The sequence below is a fragment of the Ptychodera flava genome, chromosome 13 (assembly GCF_041260155.1).
Source record: "Ptychodera flava strain L36383 chromosome 13, AS_Pfla_20210202, whole genome shotgun sequence".
NCBI lineage: Eukaryota > Metazoa > Hemichordata > Enteropneusta > Ptychoderidae > Ptychodera > Ptychodera flava.
The window spans coordinates 912,011-933,562 of NC_091940.1; the positions used below are offsets into that span (position 1 = coordinate 912,011).

At 37.5% G+C, this 21,552-nt stretch overlaps 1 protein-coding gene across 3 annotated transcripts in view; it reads left to right on the plus strand.

The window, feature by feature from the left end:
* The window catches only part of LOC139148631 (N-acetylglucosamine-1-phosphodiester alpha-N-acetylglucosaminidase-like), a 149,318-nt gene that overhangs the window by 40,988 nt on the left and 86,778 nt on the right, over positions 1-21,552 (plus strand). For 2 of the 3 annotated variants that reach the window (XM_070720116.1, XM_070720117.1), the window contains exon 2: positions 1,040-1,528. In XM_070720116.1, the coding sequence (XP_070576217.1) occupies positions 1,040-1,528 (489 nt within the window). The remainder of the gene's footprint in view (positions 1-1,039; positions 1,529-21,552) is intronic. The other variant, XM_070720118.1, reaches the window with a different exon arrangement.

Consider the following 21,552-nt stretch of genomic DNA (forward strand, 5'->3'; position numbering starts at 1 on the left):
TTAGGAAAAAACGGCTATACATCGAGAACGACTGCACACAATTTGATGAGATTTGCTACAAATGTTGATCACACCAAGTTGTATTGCCAGTGGGAACCATTGAGGGGTGACATGAGAGATAGCTGCTAATTTGCATATTTAATGAACTTTCCTAATTAGGGATATATATCTGATTTGACTTGATCAAAATTGACCAAACTTGGTATGTATATTGAAGATACTATGATTAAACATTATTGAAAGTCAAGCATTTTAAATTCAGCCAATTCCTAATTTGCATATTTAATGAACTTTGCTAATTAGGGATATATATCTGAATTGACTGTGCCAAAATTGATGAAACTTGCTATGTACATTAAAGACACTATAATACATATTATTGAAAGTCATTAAGCATTTTTTCTTCAGCGAATTCCTAATTTGCATTTCCAATGATCTTATGGATATATACTGGGATTTACTTGATCAAAGTTAAAGTTGGCAAACCATGCTATGTACATTGATGATTATACCAGCTTAAAACAATATTGAAAGTCATTTCACATTTTCATGTCAGCTAATTTATAATTTGCATATCTAATGAGCTTTCACAGTTTGGTATATATGGCTTGAAGGACTTGGCCAAAGGTAATTACACTTGCTATATAAAGTGGTGATACAATGACAGCAGTCAAAGAAATTTAATATTTTTATTTCAGTTAATTACATATTTCTATACTTCATGGCCTTTTAGAATCAATGTGGTAAATATTGTTCATCATGTTGATCATAATACTTTCAATGAAGTTGCAAACATGTGGCAAAGGTTCAAATTCACACATATCTGCACACAGTCCCTCTAATATATAATGAAACGTGAGCATTTTCAGTTCATATCTGGTTAAATAGGTCAAACAGAGAAACAGCAGTATTGTATGATCAACAATGTGTAAAGACAGGAGTTAAAACTTCTGGATCTTTTTTGTCTGTCAACAGGACAGGAGTTGCTACAATTCAAGAAAGATTCAGATTCTCTGGAATATTTTTATTTGTTTTTCAGGATATTCGAGCAAGACGTTGTCACACCTTATACAAATGGACAGCACGGTCCAAAACATGGTCACCGAGTTACAAGAGAATGTCAGGGAGTAATGTATGGTAATGTCACCCATGAAAGTTTTCTATCGCATACTGCACCAGATGTATGGCAACCACTGGTTGAAACAAATCGGTTCATTGATAAATGGGACATTACAGAAAGACTATCAAAACTGGTGTATGGACATATATCATATGTTAATAACCCTCTGAGGACACTGTCTGTTTTAGAACCAAGGGAAGTTGGAGGGTGTGCTAAAAGTCTGAGAGCTACTGTTGAAGAAACTGCACTACAGAAGCACTGCCTAGTGGCTGTGAATGCAGGGTTTTTCAATACTCATACAGGAGCATGCCTGGGAAATATTGTCAGTGATGGGAGAATGGTTTTGCAGAACAAAGGGATACAAAATGCACATTTTGGAATAAGGCAAGATGGAACCCTGTTTTTCGGGTAGGTACACATATATTGTTTAAAACATACAATCATTATGATTTTTTTTCTCTTAATATGTACGTAAGTGATAGATCTTCCCTACCAGAAGCATAAGAGAGAGTTACAGTATAACACAATGTCTTCTATCAAACTACTGGCATGGAAAATGCACCACCATTTCTGGACAAATATTTGGCCCTAGCAGTGGTTTCTCCAGAGTGTGCATCCCCCCGAGTTAATCTAAATCCCCTTGTCAGGTAGCTTTGCCCTTTATTGAGGTATTTCATGTCCAAAAAATGAAAATTTGTTTTTTCCATGAAAAATATTCCTGCAGTATTGATCTTCCTGTGTGAAGAATATCTTGTTTTGGAAGTTTCGGTTTCTGGCTGAAATTTTATGTTAAAAATTTACATGAGGAACAGGTCTACATTTTTGCATTTTTAGACTGCTGATGGCGTTAAGTCTTGATTGAAAAGGGATGAAGCTAAGCAGAAGTGTTCCCAGTGTTGTCGCATGCATTTGGACAAAATCTGCTGTGAAAATCCCATTGACACCTACCATTCACTGTTTAAGCCAAGATCATCGTGTGTGTATGTAGTGATCAGGTGTAGAAAGGTGGCTGTTTCCATTTTTAGCTCAAATTTGGTATTCCAATGTGAGGTCGCATAATAGTAATTTTTGTTTAGTATATGTACATTATACTTGCAATGTTCCATTCAGTTCAGCTTTGTCATGCAGATTCTAGCATCGGAATTGATCGATTTTGGTGCAACAATATGATGCAATACAGTGTTTGACATAATTGGTGACAATGGTGGCATTTGCCACCAAAACCTGTCAATCTGCCACCAAATTTTTTTTCTGGTGGTATTTTTCTACCACTAAATTTTTGGTCAACATGTCATCGATCCTACAGCTTGAATTAAGGAACACTGCAGGAAGACGCCTTGTCTGACGGCGGAAAAACTCATTAGCAAAATAAAACAAACTGATTGCGACATTTTGGCATGAATGAAAACATAGCGTGAATCCAAACTTGTGATTGGCTAATCTCCATATCGATGACAGCAGCTTTATTACCCTTGACAGGTTGTTTCCCTCTGTGATAGCCGTATATGCAGTCATACAGCACAAGACAAAAGCATGTTGTGACATTTTGAAAACAAAGCCAAACCGCAGCCTGCGTGATTTAAATAATAATAAATACTTGTAATTCATTGGGCAGTACAGTAAAGTGGTATGCCTTTGACAGTGGTTGCCTTTCTCTTTATGCAAGTGTATGACCGTCGACTTCACTCGAGAGTGTAATTGCACCTTGTGCTTGGTAAATGGATGTAAACTTTATTTGGAGCCATGGATCTCGGCAATGCTTAGTGTGAAACGCATTAATCAACCCCTGGTTGAAAAAGTACAAGTTTACATCGTAGTTGAAACCGGCTCAGTTGACCAAGGAGGCCACATATTGCAGCTACGTAGTAGTGCGTGAGATGCAGACAGTTTCAAATTACGTGACCTTGGTTGTTAGGGATCGGCTCTCACTTACAGAAAACAAATCTGCACTGAAGAGTAACGAAAACGAAACTTGAATCTGCTTTCTTCACGAATACAATTATCAAATAAAACTCTGAAAGACGGCTGTGCCCAGTGAGTAAGCATGTAAACAGGTAAAAGGGTTGCAGATGTACCGGTACATGTGAGTATGCATTGGAAGATAAACACTTAGCAGAGCAGTTGTTTGTGATCTCAGTTTGATAATAAAGAGCAGCAGCCAGCCATGCACATTGTAAATTAAAGACATTATTTAATGGAGAAAATCTGAAAGTCACACAGTCTTATTAATCTTATGCAAAGATTTTAATTTTGGATTAGGTTGTGGAAAAATTCCAAGATGTTTTCTAGATGGCCAAATCTACAGAAAAGACAAAAGTATTCTCACATTTCTTCTGCTACATTTCAGATTTGATAATGGTCCTTCATTTTAACAAAATTGTGCAACTTCATGTTTCAATCTGCTTTTTCCCTCTTTGGATTCACTTAATATGCCCAAACTCTTGTTCTCTGTTACAAATTACAGGTACAATTATTAGAAATTTAGAGCAAGTAATTTTTCCTCTCGGGCAAGTAGAAATAAAAATCACGTGTCCCACGGCTAGTAAGTTTAAAACATTTTCTTTGAGGCCCGCAGTTTGGGTCTACTTTTTGTGACGTGTACCCACCATATTTTCAAGAATTTATAAATTAGAAAGAGTATGTGGCAATGACAAAATGTTTTATTATACCGATCACATGATGTGTTAAACTGCCACCAGATTTTTCATAATTGCCACCTGATTTCATATTCTTTGGCAAACGTTTGCCACAAGAAATTAAAAGTATTTCTATCCCTGCAATATTGCAATAATGCTCGTCTAGTGAGTGTTCTCCTGCTAAATTTGGCATAACGGTGTCGGGCCTGACAATAACAACAACACACAATGATTTCACAAGTTCTATACTTCAACAGATTCGGAATTTACGTGTACACAAATGTAAATAGTACAGCCCTTCATTCTCTGTTTTCTTGGCTTTCATTTTCATTTGTATTTGTAGCGTTCAAAACACACAGTTCACGAAGAGTGAGATTCTTATGTCAAACTCATTTTCATGTTTAATTAATGTCTGTAATTAGGCTATATATCAATATTCAGTGCATCGATTCAGTCCTTTGCCATTTGCTGATCATATCTAGTGTTAGTTGCAGTAAAAAGGTTCATATCTCTGACATTTTAATCAATAGATCATATGCATATTTAATGAAAATGTATTTGATTGGACTTCTTTGAGTACATTTTATTTACTAATACATTTATGATGACTATGTAACTCTGATTTAAAACTTGTACATAATAAAATTCTGTACTTGGGCTATATGTTGAAAGTAAATGTGATATTTGTAACTTCATTTGATATGACTTCTAAGCTTCAGCAGCTATGCCTACTTTAAGGTAGCTTTCCACCTTTGCGACGACCTATTTTCAAACGTGAATTTTGCCATCAAGATGTGTACTTTTACCCAAGTATTATATATCACCTGAAAGCTATTTCTATGAATATTTTTATTTTATCAAGAAAATTAGTGTGCGATGATTTGTTTTGAAGATCTTAGTGAAAGTGTAAAGAAAATGGGTGGTCTCACGTAAAAAAGTTTAAGTCTGAGCGGAGAGGGGCTATTGTTTAGGTGTTAACGGCCAATTGGTCTTCAGAATACTGGCTACAAAACCGTGTCTCAGATTTTTGAAAAAGGCCTTAGTATTTTCACATCGTTGAGTCAAAGTTTATCCACCGATTAGTCTTTCAATGCCGCCTAATTAAGCAGCAATAACTCGACTTTAAAAATCTTCATAAAAAACTGAGACACTGTTTTTGGAGACAACCTACTTGACAAACGTCTGTGAAAATCTGGTAGACTTCCGTTCACTCGTTCTCGAGTTAAACTCTTTTGAACGTGCTGCAATGTGACAAAATGCCGAACTGAGAAAAAGGCGATTTAGTAAATTGGTTCGTTTTTTTCCTTTTGAATGGCAATAAACAATGTACTAAACCGACAAAACACTAAAACCAGATAGTGAAATCAAAAGTGTTCAACTTCAACAGTATATTCACTCATTGAAATCAGTGTCAACGGTCGAAATGAGGCTAAAAAAGGTGAATTTTGGAGCGTTGTACTCTTTTTAGAGCGCAATCTACACAGTAGCTGATGAGTAAATAAACTTGGGGAGTGCCAGGGAAGGGATTATGCATAATCTGTTGACTGATTAGTTGTAAGGTTTAAATAGAGTATTAACTGTTCGACCTAACTGTCGGAACTGCTACGGCATCTCGATGCCGTCTACACGAGCGCCTGGACTAATTACCTCCATGACAAGCGTACACTACAGTGTAAGTTTATGGCAGCATTCAATTCGACCTCGGAAACGACTCACGGCTGCGGAATGAAAGCGAGCCCGATGAGTGATATGGGGAAAACAATATTGGCTGACGACAAAAATATCTGCGTTTGTATGTGGATGTACATTTGCGGTGTCTGTGATCATGGAGATAAAAAAGAACAGCTCCATGCTGTGATTCATTACGGTTAGAGTAACCGAGGATTCAGTGAGCAGCCATTTTTTAGATCTTCACGCGCCTTGAAAACCGATTAACACTAATCAAACTACGAGCATTTCTGAGACAATAGTGGTTCGTCCTCACTCTGTACAGCATTTCTGTGGGTGAAGACCGTTTCTGGAGTCATTTATGCTAAAACGAACCAATCGCCTGTCGGCGGCATAAAAGTCAAAGGAGAGAAGTTGAGAAAACATGAACATAGAGAAAAGTACGTCATTTCATCAAGCGCAAGTTGCATGCGATAGACCGCTCGTCAAGCGTAATACGTCACAGATAGATAACTCTCTGCTGTTGTTCGTTCCCAACATGAGTACCATCGATTCCAGGCGAATATGATATCAGACCCGTCTTCATTACATGTAAATCTCAGGATTAGCTGGATTAGGATGGTGTTTTGCACTGTATTCAAGTAGTTAGCCCGTAAGCGTCTCATTCAATGGTTTACCGACCAATGATGACATGTTGATGAAAACTCAGGGCGATTACGTTATTACGCTGTGACGGTCAAATTCATATTGAAATTTGTCTTCGGTCCTGCAGCATTTTGGCTACTGGCATGATAACTGATAACAATGTTGTCGTGTCCATTCCAATAAAATCATTTGATTCACATTCGTCCGGTGTACGATGAACATTTGTTAGTCGATGTATGTTTAGCTACTATAGACTATAGTCTATAGAAGCTATTGGGATGGGTATCCGTCCGGCGTCCGTCGTCAGTCTGTATGTATGTATGTATGTATGTATGTATGTATGTATGTATGTATGTATGTATGTATGTATGTATGTATGTATGTATGTCCGTTTGTGAGGCGTCCGTCCACTCAAATATCTTTAGAACCGCAGTACTTACTGATTTGATATTTGTTGAGTAGATGAAAATATGATTTTGAGAAACTAATTTTTTAATTTTTTGATATTGTTGAAAATAGGCAAATTAATGCCAAAAAAGTGTTTTTGGTAAAAATCTTCTTCTTCATAACCGCTGGTCAGACAGCTTTGTTATTTGGTATACAGGTCCCTCGGGATAACCCAACTTAGATTTGTTCAAATTGTGATGAAATATGCAAATGTGTATTTTTAAGGAATTTTTTTGTCATTTTTGGTCAAAGTTTGACTTACATTGTATGTAATTCTTGTACTGTATAAACCCTATCAATTCACCCAGAAAAAAATAATTAATATAATTTTAAATAATTGAATTAATTAGGAAATCATCAAAGCCAAAATAATTTTAGTGTGGAATTATCAGAAAGTTCAACTTTTTTTGACAGTTCATCGTGAATTGAGGATTAAAACATGTAAAGGCAACTTTCCTGAATCCCAACTTTGATATATTCTGAACCACCATTTATGTTATCTAAAAGAAATTGCTCATAATAGTTTGTCATGATAGGGTGGTCAAATAAATAGAGATAGAGAAAGTTCTAATTTCCATTTATGGTTGACTTGGTAAGGATAAATAAGATTACTTTTTGAGGAAAAAAATAGAGTGGTCAATAAAAGAGTGGTCAAAGTGATAGGGTTTTTATGGTAAAGCTTGGCTGTAAGATTCCTCGTGCTATTTATAGCAATTATGCAATCTGTGTAAACAGTGCAATGAAAGTGTAACATGATTCCTTTAATGCTTTTGCTGACCTTGAACTTCTGAAGTTTCAAACATTTGTCTCTTCAGTGTGCTTTCTCTGAGTACGTACAGTCTTAACTTATTCAACAGAACTTACTTACAATGTTAATTTGAAAGTTAAAATGTGCTTGGTTAGTAGGATGAAAATACTGATATTAAAAGATAACAAGCTCAAGATTCTTTATAACCTGACAGATATGCTCTTTTTTTATGACTTAAATCTTGATTTAAGCAAGTCTTGTTTACTTTAATTAGAATGTAATTAACTCTCGTTTTATTTGCTGTTATAGACTAATATAGTCTGATGAAATATGCAAATCTGTATTTTTACAGAATTTTTTTCCATTTTTGGTCAGGCCATCCTGAAATGAGCTATCAAAGATATCCACCTTCTTCATCAATACATGTGTCACAAAAGTTATTCTCTACATAACACAGCAGAGCGCTGTCAACTGTTGAGTCGCTTGTTTTTTCAAAACTGCTGGTCAGACAGCTTTAATATTTGGTTTACATGTCCCTAGGATGACCTAAGTGAGATAATTTCATACAGTTAGGAAATACTTAATTTTGTATCCATGTCTATAGTAGCTTCAGGGACTTTGGCCCTATGTTTTTACCTTGTCAAGGTCGGTTTCTCATTTAGTGATAGGGTGGTTGCATTGTACGATTATTGGGTAATAGCGCGGTCCGGAAACGAAATGGGACAAGGAAAAACGGGACCGCGGGATTGAAACGACTTCGACATTATCAGTTCACTGCCATTGTGCCAAAACGTCTGCAAACCAAAGCAGCTATTGTTTTGTGGCGTGTGATTTCTGCATCGCTACACGTATTTTGCCTTGGGAAAATTTCCTGTCGCGTCTTGAAGCCCATGCAATTTGTTTCCACCTTGTATTTTCTAATCCCAAGTAGTTCCAGTGCCGCGGTTTCTGATATTTCATTTTTATTCATAAATTGTTCAACTCACTTAGTATTCTCATCGAACGGACAATGTCGGGTTTCTAGACCTTTTGGTGCAAAGTCGTTTCGGCCGCACAATTTCCGACACAAGGACGTTTAGGCAACGCGACCAAAGACGTTTCGGCACTACCTGGTTGGGGGAACTCGTGCCAAATGTTACAAATCAAAACAGTGAGAAGTATAAGCTTAGTGTCAGCATTCACATGCTTTAAAGTTTGTGAGAACACATGATGGTGAAAAACCGTGAGAAAAGAGTTTCATATCATTTTCAATAGCAATAGCCGCCGACACTGTCAAAGTTTGAAAAGCGGCGCCTAAACGGCACTGTAAAAGTCATACTGGTCAGAACGCAAAGGTCATGCTTATGAATATGACTGGTCTGTCAGTTACTAATAAGTTTGAAGGGAAAAAAATAAATCGTAACGGGGGTGTCGAAATGTCTTGGGGCCAAAAGAAGCCGAAACTTCGGCCGAAAGAGGCCGAATGTTGCTTGAATGTTGAAGATGTGAAGGGTGTCTGTTGCATGCGGTATTCAAGTGTTCCCGCTGTCACTAGGGCCGCCAGTGGAACGTACCATTTCTGTATACGGGACAGCCTATTCAAAGATGTTCAACATTACGGAACTTATCCACCACTCCTGGTGCTTTTACAAAAGCACAAAAATGTCCCAGATAAAACATTTAGTGTGTGGGCCATTCGTGTAATCTGAAATTGTACCGTCAACAATGTCATAAGTCTGACCTTGTCCGATTGTGTCGATAATTGTGATCTTTTGGGAGCGGCCACCCCCATGAGAAAAACGGTAAGACCCACCTTTCGACGCCTAATTGCCAGGTACACACTATGGTCTTGACCCACGCAGTGAACGGTAGGTGTTAATGGGATTTTCACAGCGTATGTTGTCTAGGTGCATGTGAATACTGTGACGCTGCTTGCTAAGCGTAATCCCTTGTCAATCAAGACTTAACGGTAGTCTCAAACGCCAAAATGTACACCTTTGCCTCTCGTACATTTTTATTCCATAATTTCACCCAAAAACAGGAACTTCACTACCAAGATATTCTACACACAAGGAAGATCAATATTATAGGAATACTTTTCAGGGATAAAAGAAAAATCGTGTTTTTGACTCAAAATACCAAAACAAAGGCGGAAAGCTACCTTAAGTCATGCTTGAAGTTTATGAGTATCTCATATTTAATGAATTTTCATATTTTTCTGAATTGACTTGATCAAAATTGATGAAACTTGCTATGTACATAAAAGGCACTATAATACAATATTATTGAAAGTCATTAAGCATTTTCTCTTTAGCCAATTCCTAATTTGCATATTAAATGAACTTTCCTAATTAGTTCCAGAGACCAGCTCTGGAACTGTTAGTTTTTGCTCACTTTCCTTCTTTCTTTCTTTCTTTCTTTCTTTCTTTCTTTCTTTCTTTCTCTATTTCCGGTATTACTATCATAGAACATGCTATACACAAATTTTACCTTAATTACCCAGAATGCATTGCGACACGCTTATGACGTCATCGCTCAGCTCGGACGGGTTTTAGGGGCATTTCTTGTGTGTTTATTTATTTATTTTTTATTTTGCATTGCTCAACTATCATATTGCGTTCAGCTATTAATAATTCTAGCTTTCTTACGCTTTGTTTTTTGTTGCTTTGTGATTTTATTTTTCTCTAAATACTCGCCGTACGTGGCTATACTTTTTCGCCCGAATACTAATGAGATAACAATGGCGACAGTACGATCGCTTCGCTCGCATAGAGAGAGAAAAGTAGGCTTTCCGTAATATTACAAGCGTGGCTGGGCACATCGTGTACCTAGGTGAGGTGGGTGTGCTCGAAAACGAAGATCAATGCAAAATTTGGATTCAAAATCGGCTGTTTTGGCGGAGAAACTGCCCGCTGTATTTCTGAGGTGCCACCAGCGGTTTTCCCTATATCAGTCTGCGAGGCCGTTTAACGCCGGTAACACAGCCCTGCCATGCAGAGCTAGGCATTCATAGTCAACTGTCTGTCACCGCACCGGCATGCGTTGGCTGCACGTAAAAGCAACTCAACTTTCCAAGATCAAACGGTCAGTATCTTGTGAAAACAGCGACATAGCAATGAAAATTGTTTTAGTGTGTGCTTTTAATCAAATGAAAATGCATGTGGCCTCAGTTTTCAATTTCAACGGCCAAGGTCCGATGTTTCCTCTTGTCTGATCATCGTCGTAAACCACGCGCCTCTTTACGGCAACAACTCAGCGCTACCCGTCAAGCGATTGATTTTTGCGTAGGTCAGCGGAGCGAAAATTATTGCTCTGGCTCGCGAGAATGTCGTCTGATATACATTTCCGTGCGTTGTCGCCCCCGTATGTATCTGTTGCGTTTTTACCGTACATATAGGCATTTGTAATCTGTGTACTGTAATTTCCCGGACTGCCTTGCTTTTAATTGTATTATGGTGTTTACTGCTATCAGCCCTTAACTATAGGTACGTGCTTGAATATTAAAATCCAAAGCACTCTTTCATTCTGCACCTATCTTTGTCACACATTCTCTTGTTTCTTCCGCTGCTCTGGTCTCTGGAACTTCGCTTTTGCTTGCAAATGCTTTCTAGTTAGAGGTATATATCTGAATCAACTTGACCAAAGTTGACAAAATTTGCTACATATATTGCAGATACCATGATACAACATTGTTGAAAATCATTAAGCATTTTTACTTAAGCCAATGCCTAATTTACATATTTAATGACCTTTGCTCATTAGGGATATATACTGGATTTACTTGATCAAAGTTGGCAAAACATGCTACATTGATGATTATACCAGGTAAAAACAATATCAAAAGTCATTTCACATTTTCATGTCAGCTAATTTATAAATTGCATGTCTAATGAGCTTTCATAGCTCGGCATATATGGCTTGAAGGACTTGGCCAACGGTAATTACACTTGCTATATAAAGTGTTGATACTATGACAGCAGTGAAAGAACTTTGATATTTTTATTTCAGCTAATTACATATTTGTATACTTCATGACCTTTTAGAATTAATCGGCGTTGAATATTGTTCATTATACTGATCATATTACTTTCAAACATGTGGCAAAGGTTCAAATTTACATATAATGCAATAAATAATTAAACACGTGAGCATTTTCAGTTCATATCTGGTCTAGTTTGGGGGACTTAATTTTAGTAGGGGACTTTAATGCTAGGACAAGTAATTTGCAAGATTATATTCAACATGATGACATAAATCACTGTCCTACACCTAATGATATATTCCAGACTCTGTACATCATAGAATTTCAATGGATAATGGTAGTTGTAGTATCAATCCCTTTGGGAGACAACTTATGGATCTTTGCATTCAAAATGGCTTACGGATTTTAAATGGTAGAACTGCAGGGGATCTTTATGGAAAACCAACTTGTTACAAGGGAAATGGATTTAGTACAGTAGATGATGGTATTGTTACAAAGAATTTAGTGGACCGGTTAGATTATTTCAAAGTATATGCTTTTACACATTTCTCTGATCATTGTCCAATAGGTTTTTCTATGAATATATTGTGAAGCAGTCAGTTGATGTAGAGTGTAAACCATGTCCAAGTAAATAAATTGTGGAATGATAATGCTAAACAAGATTTCTTAAATACTCTGCAAAGTTCATCTATTCAAGAAGACTTTAGAAATTTTAATATTGACTGTCATAGTTCCCATTCTTGTGATGATATTGTAAAAGTATTTGAAGGTATTATTCACAAAGTTTCAGATCGCTGTTTACGTAAGGTTACACCAAAATTGAAAAAGAAGAAATCAAAACGTGTTTTTCAGCCTTGGTTTGATAAGTCTTGTTTTTCACTTCGTAAAGATCTTAAAGATTGCCGTAAACTGTTGAATCGCTACCCAAATGATCCACATATTAGTGGGAGATGTTCAGAGAGAGTCAATTGAGGAAGTTAGAAAAGGTTTATTCTGAAGACCGTAATGATTACTGGAAATTGTGGAAGGATATTTCAGGAAGTCGTGTCTGTAAGAAAATTGACTCATCTATTTCTCCTAGTGAATGGTTTTTCTCACTTTAAGCAGTTGGGTAATTTTTCTTGTGAAGAAACTGATAACGTTTCAAAACGTATTATATCTGAATTAACAAAAATGGAAGCGGCCAATGATTATGATGTAAATTTTAGTCTTAATTTCACATTTACAGTATCAGAAATATTAAAAGCTTTGCGTAAATTAAGCGATGGTATTTTGAATGAAATGCTAAAATATGGTGATTCTTCCATTATGTTCATTATTCAATGTCATCCACAGATCAGAACATTTCCAAATGCTTGGAAAAAAGCATAATTATTTGGTCCCTGTGTTCAAATCAGGTGATACATGTGATCCGTCACATTACAGAGGGATTTCTATAAATAGTTGCCTTGCAAAACTGTTTACCTCTGTGTTGAATAATAGGCTTATAAACTTTCTTAAAGGCCAGGGACTTGATACCCGGGATCAAGTTAATGCCGTTCACCTTTGACATTCACGGGCGGGATCGAGTGTTTATGTCTTTGCAAATTACGGTCACGATTAGTGTGCACAGGAGGTTGTAACAGACCAATGTGTTGACATGCAAACAACAGATTATACGTAACTGAATATAACGGTGAGACCAGTACACTGAGAAACAACGTTTCGTGAAGTCCGCGATGCTTGTATCAATAACAGGTGTACTTCAACTGTAATGACAAAGGTACAGCACCACGCCGCTGCAACTAACGACGTTATTACTATAGGGCTCGACAATTTTTTTTCCAGTTCACTCGTCCGTCGGACAAGTGGATTTTCAATTTCACTTGTCCTCACAAAATTTTACTTGTCCTCCATTTGTAATAATCAGGACCAAAATACTTGCGGCAAATTCCGTAGCGGCTTTTAGGACTTTCTTATTTTAGTAATTTTCGCCGATGTTGACGCGGATTTTTCTCAAAAGTTCACATTGAAGTAGCCCTGCGTACGGTGTGTGTTCCCGGTGTTATAGGTCCCCCACCACGAGAGGCTGTATAACGCCGGGAACACAAGACCTGTAGGCTGTACGCAGGTCTAACATCAATGAAGGTACATCGGCTTCCCGTGTTTGGCAAGCATAAATGCCGTCGTAAAAAGATTGGTCAGTTTCTGTCGCTGGTCGTCGTCATTCGGTTTACGCATTGCGAGTGCATGCGATCAGGGTGTTGGCAAGTGAAACCGTATCGGGCTCAGCGGGACCTGCAAAAATTCCACAATGATTGTCCCCGTCACGATCTCATATCTGTGATGCACCAAACAGTCCAAATGCGGTTGACTATTACTCGTGAGACCTTATCGATTCAACGCGAAACATGCCGCATCCGTCAAGAAAAGCATTTCGCTTTCCCAGTGGTTTGGCAATGGTGGGGTATTTGAGACACGACGTACAGAACATTTTGGAACCGTCATATTTCAACCAAGGCCACTGTGCTTTACACTTCGGGAAATAACATCCACGGCGTTTTTTCCTCATCATAACGCTTATGTTTAGATCTTTTGTCAGAAACATCGTTCTAATCATCACATCGAGTCGTCGATTCTCTGTTCTCAGACGATCCCACTCACGCTGGCCCTCGTGGCGCCGTCGTAAATCATCACAACGTCGTTTCTCAGAGTTACACAATGCCCATCGTCGTAAACCACTCGCCTCTTTACGGCAACAGCTTTGCTTGACTTGTGCGTAGGTCTGCGGAGCGGAAATAACGCTCTGGCTCGCGAAAATGCACAATGCCTTGTTTGCGTTAGTGCAAATATTACCGTAAAATACTCATATTTACAGCGATCACTCCACAAACTATCTGCCAACAATGTTCGTCTACCTCGCGAGGCCGCATAAATGATTTTGAAGTACTGCACGATCGGCAAGTGAATATCAGCAGAACGTCACAATTGTATCTATAACAGTCAGTGATTGACTTTAGTTTGTGTGAATATTACGTCAACGCAAATCGGGCGACACTTGCACTAACCGCAACTTAGGTTCGCGTTGATTGCGCAAGAAGTTGTGTGAACAACTTGTCCGGCGGGCGACCAGATTTTATTTTTGACTTGCCTGAACGTAAATTTCACTTGTCCCGGGCGTCGGGCGATAGGAATTGTCAAGCCCTGATAATATAACGTTCCGAATTACCCGGGGCCCGGGCGCTGGCTTCAACTGTACAATCATTGCAGCTAAACAATAACGGTTTGAAATCGTTGAATTAATCGTAAATTAACATCGTGGTGCATTAATCTATAAAACCTTGTTTATAGAAATAATAAAATGTAACATCACCGATCATATAAGAAACGTGATGTTGAAGAATATATTTCTTTGAACAGAAGACTACAGCGACTATTTTCTGTATAAGTACCGGTATAATCTATCTTTAGCAAACTTGCGAATCAAACATCTGAAGAGTTACTTCAACACTTTTGTTTTTGTTCTACTCTTGTTATAAAATTAGTCAAAGTTCGGGAAAGTATCTGTACATTTTCGTGCAGCGCAAATGTATCCATCCGTCCTAAAGACCATGATAAGTTCGCGACTGCATAAACAGCTGATAAACCACCTCTCTCTCTCTTTCTCTCTCTCTCTCTCTCTCTCTCCTCTCTCTCTCTCTCTCTCTCTCTCTCTCTCTTCCAAGTCTAGCCATTTGATGTTTTATTTTGCCAACATTTATTTAACGGTTCAGGATCGGGTAAACTTCGTAACTGGAGACATGTCACGGCCTGAAGCTAGTTATCACCATCGAAAATCTGTAAACGTTTCTGCTTCCGAATGGACGTATTTAAATGCACAGGTGACTCAGTGCGTAAAATATTGAATGGCAATATGAATTTCACCGTTAAGAAAGTCTATGACTTTCAAACTAGTCGTACAAACAACAATAAACATGGCGCATCAATGATACCGACGTATTTTTTCCTCGCGACCGCTGGTGAGAGCGACTCGCTGAAATTTTCCAACCTGGTAAGTATTTGGCTTTGCCCCGTGTGCTGTGGGTTATGTACATGTAAACGTTTAGTATTTTCTGTATAAAATCGATAAGCCTTTCGAACACGAAAGATTCGGCTATCTGAACCTCAACAGTAGCTACGCAGCTCGAAAATTATCCTCCGAAACAGGACAGGAACATTGGTCACAGCCGGATTTCGTATGGTAGCTATGGAAACACGCTGTTCATTCTAAGAAAGCATGCAATGTACTGCGTACTGCTGATGCTCCCTTGGTCCGTGGACTGTGACCATCCCTACACACCGTCAATTTCCTAACAATCACAGGATTCAATCACGTGTGTCTTCAAATTTTGATACATTAATTCTACCAATCATCAACCAATCTATGGGTTCAAGGACGTTCACGAAGAGACACCATCATTGTCGCAGAATTGTTTTGACTAGTTTTATGGAGAATATGAACGATCTGCGTACGGTCGCACATCAAACCGACAAATGTACGCTTAGATTAAGATATGATGTCCGAAAAGTTTTTTATTCAACTGAGTCATCGCCTTTATTATCGCCTAAACATCCCCGTTTTTTTCCGAGGAGACTGCAACATGAATATCCCCCTAATGCATAGGGTACCGTCACGGCTGTTCATCCAATATGTTTATTCACTGTTTCGCAAAACATCTTGTCAAATATGTGCTTTGGCAAACGGGCCAAGTTTTTGTACGTTGGTCAGAAACTAATGACAATATATGTTTGGATATTACATCTGTCAAATTAGGACTGAGTATTGAAGATGAAAATACTTTCATCGATCGACAAAGAAGTAGAAGAAAGAATGAGTCAGTTAATATCGAATCATAGACGGGAGAATCGAGACAGTCCACTGTCTATGGTTTAATCAATTGTGAACAAGAGTATTTCTATTAATTGACTGACGCAACCAGGAAGGAAATTTTATTCAACTTGAAAAAAGTCACCGCTTTTCCGGCTTTTCCTTGACATCGCATTCCATGGCAATGGAGCAACACACGATGTCGTTTAGGTCATCAAAAATCTTTTAAAAAGGCAAGACGATAATAATAATACTTTTCACGACAGAAAAATCTAAAAGAACTTGAATCTGAACTTTAAATGACTAGTTCTGTGGAAGAAACGATCGGAAATAGCGGCTTGTACGACGTCTACGCGAGAACGCGCTATGGCTTGGGTGGCATACTTGCAGTCACAGGGGCTCGAGCTGGGTAGTCTGCTCGCTTTTCGGCTCGATCTATCGATCCCGTAGTCGACATGCCGGCACTGCAACCTAAATGGGTGTTTTAATAGGTGGGCATATCGACTACGGGATCGATAGATCGAGCTGAAAATCGATCTATTTAGCAGACTACCCAGCTAAAGAGTGCCTGTGCATGCGGCTCTGCACTGCGGTCGCCCATCTAATTACATGGCTGTGCGTATCTAACATGTTGACATCGCAAACGTTTACCGATTCACACCTGTAGCGCGTCCTTTTTTGATTGACAGCTTGCAGACCTTTGTTGTGGCCGCTTGCCACGCATGTTGAAGACAAAGAGAAATACATTCATCGACCAAAATCAGCTTTATTTATGCTCAAATCAAAAATTGTATCTATATATACAATCACTAGACATTCATAGTTAGGTACATGTGCATGTACGCCTAAGTTTCTTCGCCTGTGACCATTTTGGCACGGTTTTTACGGAGCGATCGAGCGTGACGCCACCCAGCCACGCTTTGCATGAACTAACTCCAACAGGGGCAGCTTGCTATTTATACCCAACCCTGGCCTTTAATAGCAATGGTATTCTTTCGCCATTTCAGTCTGATTTCAGAGCAAAGAGGAGAACTGCAGATAATCTTCTTGTTTTGCGTTCTGCTATTGATCAACATGTTTATGCGAAATTTTCTCAGTCAAGCTGTAGTCCCAGTCATAGATACCTTTATTGTTGTTTTGTAGATTTTCAGAAAGCATTTGACAGGGTTTTGCGTACAGGTTTACTTTGGAAATTACAGAAATACGGCATTAATGGCAATTTTTATAGCTTAATTAAGTCCATGTACAACAACATTAAGTATTGTGTGAAAAGTAACAACTGCTTTTCTGAAGAATTTAACTCCAACTTAGGAGTTAAGCAAGGGTGTAATTTAAGTCCAACTTTCTTTAATATTTTTATAAATGATCTTCCCAGTACATTTGGTTCCAGTGAGGACTGTCCTATCAAACTTGGTAAACTCCTTTTCAATTGTCTAATGTATGCTGATGATCTTTTATTGATTTCAGAATCTGAAACAGGCTTACAAAGCTGCTTAGATAAACTTCATAGTTTTTTTCGTGAATGGAAATTATCTATTAATATAAAATAAGTTATTGTGTTCAACAAAAGTAATCATCTGGTAAAAGGAGTTACACTCACTTACAATGGAGTGACTCTTGACTTAGTGAAAGAGTACTGTCACCTTGGTTTTGTCATTACCCCAAATGGTCAATTTAAAGGTAATGAAAGCTCTTTTCAGTCTTCGTAAGGGCCTTCAAAATGGTTCACTTTCTGTAAAAGTTGCATTATCACTCTTTGATAGTTCAATTGTTCCTATTATGACATATGGCTGCGAAATATTATTATTAATGACAAATGTAACTTTCTCAATGATGTTAGTATATCTTATTATAGATTTATCCTCGGAGTCTCTAAACATGCACTGTCTGATGGTGTTGTTGGAGAGCTGAGTAGATATCCAATTCACTTTATGAAGATAAAGCACATGCTCAAATACTGGCATCGATTGGTTTTATCAGATGACATCTTACTGAGATCTGCTTATACATCCAGGTTGAATTCAGATGGGTATAATTTTAAGCATATTTAACTCTCACAGTGGGAGCGATATATGGTCTTGTGTTTGCAATATCAATTCCACAGTTAATAATGTATATGATAGTTTATGTGAAACTTATGAACAAACATGATACAAGAAAGTGTGGAATGCAGAGGAATAAGCTCCGAACTTATAGACTTTTTAAGACAAAATTTGAATTTGAAAGTTACTTGCTAGATATAAGATCTTTTACCTATAGGAGGTGGCTGACAAAACTAAGAATTTCAGATCACAACATACCGTACAAATTGAACTGGGTAGAAGGTCAATTCCAAAAGTTCCTGCAAATGAAAGATTCTGCAAGTTTAGTAAGTCTTTAGTTGAGGATGAATTTCACTTTGTAATAGAATGTCCAAAATACTGTACGTATCGAGATGGTCTATTTTCATCCACAAGTTTGTATAATCCAGGCTTTCTTGATTTGAATGACAGAGAAAAGTTCATGTATATCTTTACTCACAAAGATAAACTAACTCTTGCCAAATTTATTTCATGTACTTTAGTTCCTCTCCCTGCAGCAGCTTCATCCAATGTTTGCTGAGTTTTGTAATTTTTGCCTTACCACACTCCTTGAGTGTGTTGTTGAGCAATAAAGTAAAGCAAAGTAAAGTATGTACTGGTATGTACCGTAGGTGTGGCAGCATCATTAACAGTGGAAGCTCTGAAGAATGCCCATTATTAGATCTTACCTTAGTCTTCGATTGTGCAACAATAGACCGCAGAGTGACCAAATATTGTCTACATTAATTTTATGCATTACAATATTATAAGGCACACTTTTGGTTTTGTATGGCTGATTTTATAACTAGTTATGATGTTCTAGGTTGAATGGTATTGTGTAAGTGTGTGTAATCAACAGTTGCAAGTTGCCAACCATTTCACACTTCAAGGGACAGTGCATCAAAATTTGTTCAAATGCACTTGACTATGGATATCACAAAGGTGCATAGAAGCTATTAAATATTGTGTATACACTCATTCTGGCTTGCCACATGTAACCAATTGTCAGCAAAGTGTCATTGACGCTATTTTTCATGTTTTGAACCATAACTCAACTATCCCTGAACAGATTTTGTTCAGTGTTGGTACACAGATAAAGTACTGTGGCATATGCACATCAATTTATGTTGCGATATGATTCAATGTGGCTGCCAGGCCATTGGGTTGCAATTTTTTTAGCTCGCATTTGGTATATGTATATATATACCAAAGAGAGGTTATCAAGAAGGTGAATCAGTTCATTTTCATCCATTTGAATGTCTGTCTGTCTGTCTGTCTGTCTGTCTGTATGTATGTATGTATGTATGTATGTATGTATGCATGCATGTATGCATGTATGTATGTACTTACATACGTATGTATGTACCGTTATGTTTGTCCACGTCAAAAACTCCTAAACTGCAGAATCTACTGTCTTAGTATTTGGGGTACAGGTGCACCTAGGGGTGGAGATGTGAATTGGTAAAAATGAACAATTCAGTGTCAAAAATATGCAAATGAGGGGATAAAAGGAAAAACCCTGCAAATTGCTAAAACTCTGTAACCGTTGGTTCGATTGAGTTCAAAGTTGACATGCAAATTCATTTAGGTATTTTAAATTAGGTGTGTACAAATTAGGATGAAATTTGCATGTTTCTATTTTTGGGGTAATTTTTTCAGTTTTCAGTCAAAAAATCTTTTTCCCTGAGACTGCTTGTCCACGTGCTTTGAAAGTTGGTATACATATTCCTCAGGATGACCTCAGTCAAGTTTATGCAAATTGAATTTAAATTTTCATATTTGTAATTTTGTGCAATTTTCCCAATGTTTGGTCAAAAATTTTTTCTCCAAAAACTACTGATCTGACAGCTTTGATATTTGGTATACCGGTTCCTAAGGTTGATCAAAATCTGTTTGTTACTTGACAGAAAACGAACACAAGGTGAACTCGGCAGTTTCCGTGTAAAACGAAATTTATTATGAAAATAAAACTAATTGCTAAGTCAGGGATAGAATATAAAATGTAAAATTGCACAGATTACTTATCTCAGCTGGGACGGCAAAGCTCCAGTCTCAGAGTTGTAATAGGTCAGTCGGATTAATGAACAGTCCTTTGGCTTGCAGGCTTGAAGTTGCACAAAGTCCACAGTATAAATCCAGCGTTGGCAGTGAAGGTCTTGAACAGTCTTGAAATTAATACTGCTGGAGTTTCCAAAGACTTGAAGTAACACACAAGAGACACGATCCCAAAATGTCTGACAGCAAGCTGTGTACGTCCCTATTTATACCCATGTGCCTACATAAGAGCATATAAGAACAATCTAGAACTTTTATTGACATGCTAATTACTGTTCTAAAATTATCTCTCTCACACAGCTAATTAAATTTCCAGAATATTCCAAACATGACTAATTGAATTCAAGGTTGTGAGGTCATTGAGGGCAGTGTCCTTGAGAATGTTCAAGACTAAATAACTCAGGTCATGATGAGTGTGGGGGAAAATGACATATATAACACACCCCGTCTTCAAAAAAGACAATTTTTCAAAGAAAAATCTTTCTTTTACAAATGTAATCTTAAAAGTGTGAACAACAATAAACTCTAAATATGAGAGAGACAGTCTCCAATTAAATTGTCTCTGCCTTTGATATGTCTAATATCAAGATGAAACTCCTGTTACATTAAACTCCATCTTAACAATCTCTGATTTTTGTCTTTTAATTTCTGCAGAAAAACAAGAGGGTTGTGATCAATATAAACCACTATTGCCTGATTTGAAGAAGTAACAAACTTCAAAATTCTGTAACGCAAATATCAAAGATGAACCCTCTTTTTCAATTAATTGTAGAGTAGTTTCTCTGGGATTTGTTAAATTTGCGTGAAAAATACCAAACAGGATGATCTATCCCATGACTACCCTTACCAAATTCTGGTATAATAAAAACATACCTGAGGTATACTTTTTCAGACAAAGTAGGTACATGTTTGGTATACCAGAGGTATACCTTTGGTTTAAAAAAGAGCCTACCTCGGGTAGTCCAGATTTGGACACTTTTGCCAAAAATAGGTATACCTCAGATATACCTATTTTTGGCAAAAGTGTCCAAATCTAGACTACCTGAGGTAGGCTCTTTTTTAAACCACAGGTATACCTCAGGTATACCAAATAGGTACAATGTAGGTATACCTGCAATTGTCCAGATTTGGACACGTGCGTCCCAAAATAGGTATACCAGAAATATACCTTACCAAAACAAATAGGCATATTTAGGTATTATACCTGCAATGTACCTATTTTGTTTACATAGTTGTTCAGACAATCTGAACTATGTAAACAAAATAGGTAAATTTCAGGTATTTACCTAAATTATACCCATTTCCTTTTATAAGGTTTACTTCTGGTATTACCTACTTTGGTATGCAAGTGTCCTGAGATGGATCT